The following is a 7869-nucleotide window of genomic DNA, read 5'->3' on the forward strand; positions in this document are numbered from 1 at the left end:
TGGATTCCAAACTTACACCAGTCAATAAGATTAATTAACTGTGAAGATATACTCAATTCTCAATCAGCTTTAATAGGGTGTCTGGTCATAACGAGGGGAGGTCCTCGGCTATATTTATGACTTATTTTTGCTTTATGAACTATTTTATTTTATTGTCTAGATTTAAGTATGTTGAGTTAATTAAGCTCTATTAGACCCTGATGATACAAATTCCCTCAGCTTGGAAAGCTCGTGACCTAACATTTTAAGCTGAATCCTAGTCGTAGAATTATATCCCACCTATCTCTATTAGAGCCAAGGGTTTCCTAAAAATTTAAAGGCCTTATATGTAAGGTTATGATCCGATGACCCGTCACCCGGTAATATATAGATTACGACATATTGCACTATACACTTGCAGCTTAGCCGTGTTCCCAAGTCCTTAACTGCACATGTATGAGCTAAACCGAAGTGCGATCACTATAAGGCAAACTGCCGTTTATTCGCTTTGATTTGGACCTGAGTGTGGGAGACCGTTAGACAATTTTTTATGTGTCAGGCTGCGGGTTGTTGATGTACAAGTTTCAACCATGGATGCTATATTTGACTGATGTAGTGTGCTAATGTTATAACTCATAGTTATGTATTAAAATAAATTCATAGTTTTTGGGTTTGTCTTTAGTGATGTTGGAAGCCTCTTAAGCAGCTTATAGAGTTTGGCAAATATCCATTTTTTTTCACACTATTGTACACAAGAAGGTAACCAATAGACTACTTAACAAAGTTTTGGTGCATCTCATTTATGTAGTTTTCAAGTTTGGTACATAAACCTCCACTTTTAGTCTCTCGCTCATTGATACAAACCCAACAGCATCATGTCCATGTAAGCCACCAGCTCTAGCCCATGATCCCACGTAGCAAGCATGATTTCATTTTCATTTTTTTAGGATTTATTTCTCAGCATGTATCAGTTATTTTTATATTGTTAATAGTGCCTTTATTTTAGGAATCCAACCAATTGTTTGTAATCCCTATTTAAAAAGGTTTGTTATTTCAATGAAGGATAGAAAATTGCTCCATTTAATTTATTTTTCTCCTTTCCTTAAACTTGTCCTTTCTACTGAAAAACAACCTAACATTTGGTGCTCTCGTGCGTCTACTTAGTTTATTTTTTTCCTTTCCTTACGCTTATCATTTTTGCTAGAAAAAAACCTAACACTCATGTTGCCAGCAAATAGTGCTAGGATTGGTTTCTTGAGGAGTTGGTATTGTTTTCTCTTTCTTTTGTACAAAATTATTTTTTATAATTAAAAACACTTATAAAAAATAAAAAATCCAGTGAAATAAACACGTAGTGTAATAAATAAAAAAGTTAAGGCTTTGAGGCCTGGGCGATGCGAAACGATTTAGGCCTATTATCAAATGTGACTTGTGAATTTGGCCCATTAAACGATTGAAAAAGGATCGTAAATATAAATAGGGATATATATATATATATATTTTTTTTTTTGATAACAAGGGATATATTTTTCTTATGCTGTAGTAAAAATATTACCTCATGTTGTAGAAATAAAAGTATAAGTGGGACCCACATGTAAGAGGAGAGAGAAAAAAGAGTGGTGAGAGTCAATCTCTTTTTGTGTGTAGGAGAGTTGTTTATCTCATGTAAAATGAGATAAACATAACCCATATAAATAAGGGAAATATTATTCTATTTATTTATTTTTTCTATCTATTTTTTCTTATTGATAAATATAAAAGAAGAAACACTAAACAGAATATTTATTTCTTGTTATCCTTTTATTATTTCTTATTGATAAATATAAAAGAAGAAACACTAAACAGAATATTTATTTCTTGTTATCCTTTTATTATTTCTTTTTTTTAAAAAAAAAAAAAAAATCTTTAGGCTATGAGTTTCGACGTTCGCAATTTCCCACCACAAGAGCTTTTGTTCCCGCCGTCTCGAAACGAATCTCCTCTCTGCGATTTAAAATTTTGCGAGCCCGGTTCCTCATCATCGATCAGCGCCCACTTCTCTTTCTTTAGAACTCAACATGAGATATATTGATATCTATCACTCATAAAATTGACTAAATAAAAGGATAAGAATTGATAAAGGAAATCTCTCTGTTCTTAATTTGGTTATTAAGATAATGAAAAATTTAATATATTCTCCATAAAATTCTTAAATACAACGCACGCACGATTTTAATTCAATTCTACATGCATTAGATCTTACCTTTTATGATCAAATTGCATATCCACGAGAAGATTGAATGAAACACATGACGTGGTCATTGATGGCTATGAACCACATGGGCCACGGCAAAGACAGGGAAGTGGCGTCAGCAGCGCTGCAATTATCTCAAAATATATTACGGTAACATTGTCTCCTTTTCTGATTGCATTTTGAAATTTACTAGGTTTCTTTTCTATTCCCCGCCCCTTTTGTAGTCTAACTGTAATTTTGGTTCAACGTAACTATAGTCAAATTTTGCTTTTGTTTTGATGCCAAATCAGTTAGTATTTCAATATTTTATATCTTTTCTTATTGGTTGATGTTTTTCCCGTGGTCAGGAAAGCTATTGCATCATGTTCATATATTTAAATGGATATCTTACGGCACGGTAAGCTTAATTCCCTTTTCGAAGAGCGTATCATCTGTATAGATGTAACATCTTGTTGGTGAGGCCAGGCCTAGTGTGGGGTCGGATTTAGATTGAACCATGGCACTTGGATTCGTTGGGTTAAATAAAAGGAGTTGCATCCTATTTAACAATGATATTATATCTTTTGATTTAGTGGTAAACTCTAGATTTAACATTTGGTATCAGAGCTCAACGTCTTTCATTTCCCGAGATAACATATTGCAAAACCTCATTGGCTGCTGTGACCTTTTTTAGTAATTTCATGCTTCTGTTGTTTGTATCCCATAATTATTATTTAAAAGTTCTTAGAAGTCATATTGAATTGTCGAAACAAGTAATTTTTTTTTATGTTTTAGTTAGTATTATTGTTTACTTTCTGCAGGCACAAGGGCTACGTTGGTGCATTGAAGAGATTGTGTTTTCCTTTACTTATCCCAGACTTGATATGGAGGTTTGTCTGTCACCTGGCCCATTTTCCCTGTATTCTGTTGTTAATAACCTTCATATCAGCTTCAGTTGTACACATTCATAGTTCCTCCTTACCAGCTCTGTCTACAGTAGGAATTATTTAATTGAACCTATCTATGTTTTAGGTTTCAAAGCATATGTTTTCAGTATCACTTTTTATTTACAAAAGTTGTTGAATTGTTTATATGCTTGAATATGAGTGTCTACGGACACTAAAATCTTGTTTTATCTTTAATGTTCACTTTCCATGAGATAATTGAAAAAAATAAAGGTACCTTCCCTTTAAAATTAGTGATAAATGTTCTAGTTAATTTATGTTTTAACATTCTATGGTAATTTCTTCTTTGTTCTAGGCCGTTCTTGTGTCCCAATTGATCCAAATCTATGTGAGGAATTTGATCCTACCAATGTGCCAACCCTTTCACCGGTAGTCTTATAATGACAATTTTCTGAGTAAACTGCAGACTGCTTACCTGGGGAGGAGAGAAGAAACTTCCCTGGTCAATTATTTGCTTAACTTCCAATATAAAGAATGTTCTAGTAAATAATTGGGAGTGCCTGACATTATCATGTTGACACTTCCGGTTCCACTCTTTGCTTATACTATTTAACGTGAGCAAGTCATCTTTTGACTACTTAAAAGGGGACGCTTGAACCGGACTACGTTATTGCAACTGAATAATGCTTTTTTCATATTCATGAAAATTTCTTATGTGTATGTGAATCCTGATATCGCATAATTGCAGCTTTTAGAAGAGCTTAATAAGGAGGGTTTGAGAGCTGATGTTCATAGCGGTATGTTAGTTAATACTTGGACAATCCTAGTTTCCTTTTCGTAAATATTTTGCATGCCATGACAATAATCTATCAGCAAATAAGTAATTAGCCATGCATATGATGCTTGTTCCATTTTTTCATCCAAAATGCTGAGGGAAATGGGGTCCTGTTCATTCATATTTACCTTCTAATGCTAATTGCAACATGGCATTCAGTACAAGTGGTTTTAGTACCTTGCCTAATGACAGAATGAAATAAAACTTGCAAACACCATCAGGCTTTTCCGATCGTCATTCTTACAGGCTACAGCCTCTACTAAAAACTCGCAAAGTATGGATCTTTTGCGATCATCGTAAGTGTCAGGCGGGTCCCGGGGAAGCCCGTGGCGGGAGGCCACCACCAATGAGCTAAGCTACTCCAAGTACACCAAGTGGATCCGACACCACATCTCAACCCAAAACCTTAAGGCATTGGATTCATGGGTCCTTCCACTTATATACTCTTCACTTAGCCCATTACCAACCAATGTGTGACTCATCACACTTGAATATCCCACAATCTCTCCCTCAAGTGTGAAACCCAACATTGATATGTTTTCCCTCAACCGAGTACTCCAGGGCCCCTCAACCGAGTACTCCAGGGCCCAAAGTATTCAACCTGCCTCCTAGCCAATCACCAGGCTAGCTTGAGCCCAACCCGGCTCTGATACCACTGTCAGGCGAGTCCAGGGGAAGCCCGTGGTGGGGGACACCACCAATGAGCTAAGGCTACACCAACCGTAGCAAGTGGATCCGACACCATGTCTCAACCCAAAACCTTAAGGCTTTGAGTTCATAGGTCTTTCCACTTATATACTCTTCATTTAGCTCTTTACCAACCAATGTGGGACTCATCACACGTGAATATCCCAACAGTAAAGGTAGCACATGCAAAGTTTCCAGCTAGACAGCAATGTACCACATGCAAAAAGCTTACGGAACATTGTTTATAAAAACATGCTAAGAAGCATGACTCTTTTTCTGTTTCGTACTTGTGCATGCTCTTAAACTTTTATGCTACTAATTTGATTATAATACAAATTATGGTGTATTAGTGCTAATCTTGAACACTGCAGGAGGAGATAGAAAGTTCCTATTGTACGAAATTGCAGCAGTCAAGGAATCTCCTTTGTTGGTTGTGTCACTTGATTGGTTATGTACTCTTACCTAGCGTATGGAAGTCCATTCAATTGGGGTCGACTTGCAATATCTTCCCGAAACCTGTCTTCTTCATGTTAAAGGAAGGTATGAGAATTGAAATATTCATTCCATCCCACGTATAACTTTTGGATGATGAAGTTTCGGTGATGAGAATTATTTGGAATTAAGATTCAGAATTTCAGGTCCATCTAAAGTATAGCCTTAATTACAACCAAGAGGCTTGGATACTAAGAACTACTAGTTTCTTTCTTAGTTGATTTTCTGGAATTTGAAAAACTAAACGCAATATTTTTCACTTCTATATAATGTGTCCGTTCCAGCCTTCCAGGGAAAGGGATATCCATTCAATTACGGGTTGACTTATTTTATTATATTTTTGGTTGCTACGGCGATAGAGACCGAGGCAGGATCAAAGCTAAAAACCTGGTTTCCTGTCTAGGATGAAGGCAGAATCCATAGTTCAAGTGCTGAATGCTGGCATTTTTGTCTGTAATTCAAGCATACACAAGGTACCAAAACATGTTTGGTGTGATGGTGATTGATCAGGTACTGTTTCTGATATTAAATCATATGAAGACCTTTGGTCACTCACAACTGGAGTTCCAAATTAATGTTAGAAAGTATCCTGACAGACTAAATTTATTGCTAAATTAGATATAAACTGCAAGTGGATTGTATTAATTATGGATGAAGAAGAACACAGTTGTAGACACAAGATGCTATCAATAGGCAAAATTCATAATTGACAGAGAACTCCGTATGACAACAACTGTCAGGAAAAACTCCAGAAGCCCTGAGTAAAAAATCAAGGCCGAATTGACAGCCATAACAATCCTACTTAAGATGCTAAAGGATCTCTCACCATTCCCACAAACAAGACCTACACAGCTAAGAAGGCATACATACATACCATACCATACCATACCCAATGAGACCATAATCAAGACTATAATTTTCATTTACAGTACAGCGCTGGCTGAAAAGTAACTACTACTAATCAAAGGAAGAGTTTATCTTCTAAATGGCCAGAACATCCCAAATCAACTCGGGATCGAAGGATGGCATCCTTGCCAAGGAACATTCATCGAACTCTGATTCCTCTGTTACCATTGTTGGACATTCTGTCAAAACAGAGGCCGGGGAGTTCTCCCCTTTCCAAATTTCATCCTCCGAAACAGTTGGTGAAAACAAATCGTTCGCCCAATTATCACAAAAATTTGAATTTGACGGTGACAACATTAGCGAGGAAGAAGAACAGGAAGATGAGTTAATCTTGTGTGATTTCTCACCCTGTCCGCGGTTTTTGTCATTACCTGAATTAAGCTTCTTTGCAGCATTCTTTTTGGCTTTCTCTCTTTTCTTCACCTTTTGACATATAGCTTGAATTTTGGCATCCACGGAGCTCTTCAGAGCATTCAATCTCGCGGAATCTCCGAATCCTAACTTGCTTGGGTCCTTTAGATTTGGGAAATTCAAACGTGCATATTCTCCACGGAGCTTATAAGCTGCACGATCATAGGCATAAGCAGCAGCTTCGGCAGTGTCATAAGTGCCCAACCAGACTCTCATTCTATTCTGAGGGAGTCTAATCTCAGCGACCCATTTCCCCCAGTGCCTCTGTCTCACTCCCCTGTACAGATTTTTCTTGCAAGGATTCATGAAAGAACTCGCGTATGCAGAGCTCAGAGATGGATTTGCCAAGGAAGAGGGAACAAAAGACCCATTCCCTCGGCTTTCGTGGTAGAATTTTTGCAAGATGTCTCTTTGGCGGAGGTACACAGAGGATCCCAAAGGCTCAAACCCCAAAGACCCAAATGGCTCCAAGTAATCAGACACAGGGTTTGTGTTAGTAGTAGTGCCATTCGTTGGTGGATAATGAGAGAAAATTGAGTCCAAGGTGTTTGTCCCACTTGATAGTATGAGCTTTGATAAAGAGGATCCAATATCAGCACCATCTTGCATTCCCTCCATGATTTTCGGAAAACCTTTCAAGTGCTCCTTAGTAGAAAACTAGAAGCAAAAGTGGAAGAGTTTTTATAGGAAGATGGGCACTGAATAAAAATTGGTCCCTCTTCCTATCTAAAGGAAAGAAAAACAGTTTAACAATGCTTCAGATACGAGGAAAATGATATAAATTATGAAGGAAGTGAAGTAGTTATTGTAGCTTCAGAACGAAGTGATCCCGGGAAAACGGGAGGAACACCGAAACAAGGTGGAGAATATGTTTAAAAAGAAAATGGGAAAACAAAGAGAGGCACTCAAAGAATAAGAAGAAGAAGAGGATATGGCATTTGAGGGGGTTCGAAACAGTATGTTACGTCTCTTCCCATATCATGGGTGTATTTATAGCCAACATGAAGCGGTTCCTTTTAATCATACAGCGAATATGTTGGGTATGGCTCATACTTCACATGATGATGTTGGCTTTAATTGTCGGGGTCAGCAAAAAAACAACTGGGGTCCCGCTCCCAGGTGAGCGGGCGGGGGTCCGGGGGGCAGCGCCCCCAGGCCCGTAGAGGCTAGGTAATGTTTAGGCCTCTGTTTCTATTGTAATTTTCTTAGCAGTTTGGGCTTGGGCCCATGAATAGCTGCTGTTAGGGTTTTTTGTAATCCTATTTATATTTGCCTTGTAAACCGAGAGACTTGTAACGAGTGGCGGTGAGGTGAATATAGTACAGACAAGCTGGACGTAGCCTATATTGGGTGAACTAGGATAAATCATCGTGTCGATCTCTCTACTCTTATTTCTTTTTCTGTTTTCTCGATTCTGTGTGATTGTCGATTTCCAATAGAAT

At 37.5% G+C, this 7869-nt stretch overlaps 1 protein-coding gene across 1 annotated transcript; it reads right to left on the bottom strand.

Annotated features, from left to right (window-relative positions):
- Positions 1-5762: 5762 nt before the first annotated feature.
- On the bottom strand, positions 5763-7370 carry LOC133316421 (ethylene-responsive transcription factor ERF061-like). The gene has a single exon (XM_061518168.1). The coding sequence runs from the start codon at positions 7043-7045 to the stop codon at positions 6092-6094; it is 954 nt and encodes a 317-aa protein (XP_061374152.1). The 5' UTR covers positions 7046-7370; the 3' UTR covers positions 5763-6091.
- Positions 7371-7869: the final 499 nt, after the last annotated feature.

This window comes from Gastrolobium bilobum, unplaced genomic scaffold, assembly GCF_033153095.1.
Source record: "Gastrolobium bilobum isolate Gb01-03AN ecotype WA unplaced genomic scaffold, APGP_CSIRO_Gbil_v1 utg19495, whole genome shotgun sequence".
In the NCBI taxonomy this organism is placed as follows: Eukaryota; Viridiplantae; Streptophyta; class Magnoliopsida; order Fabales; family Fabaceae; genus Gastrolobium; species Gastrolobium bilobum.

Excerpts from the sequence above, each read along its gene's own strand:
- LOC133316421 (XM_061518168.1), bottom strand. The coding sequence starts at position 7,045 with ATGGAGGGAATGCAAGATGGTGCTGATATTGGATCCTCTTTATCAAAG.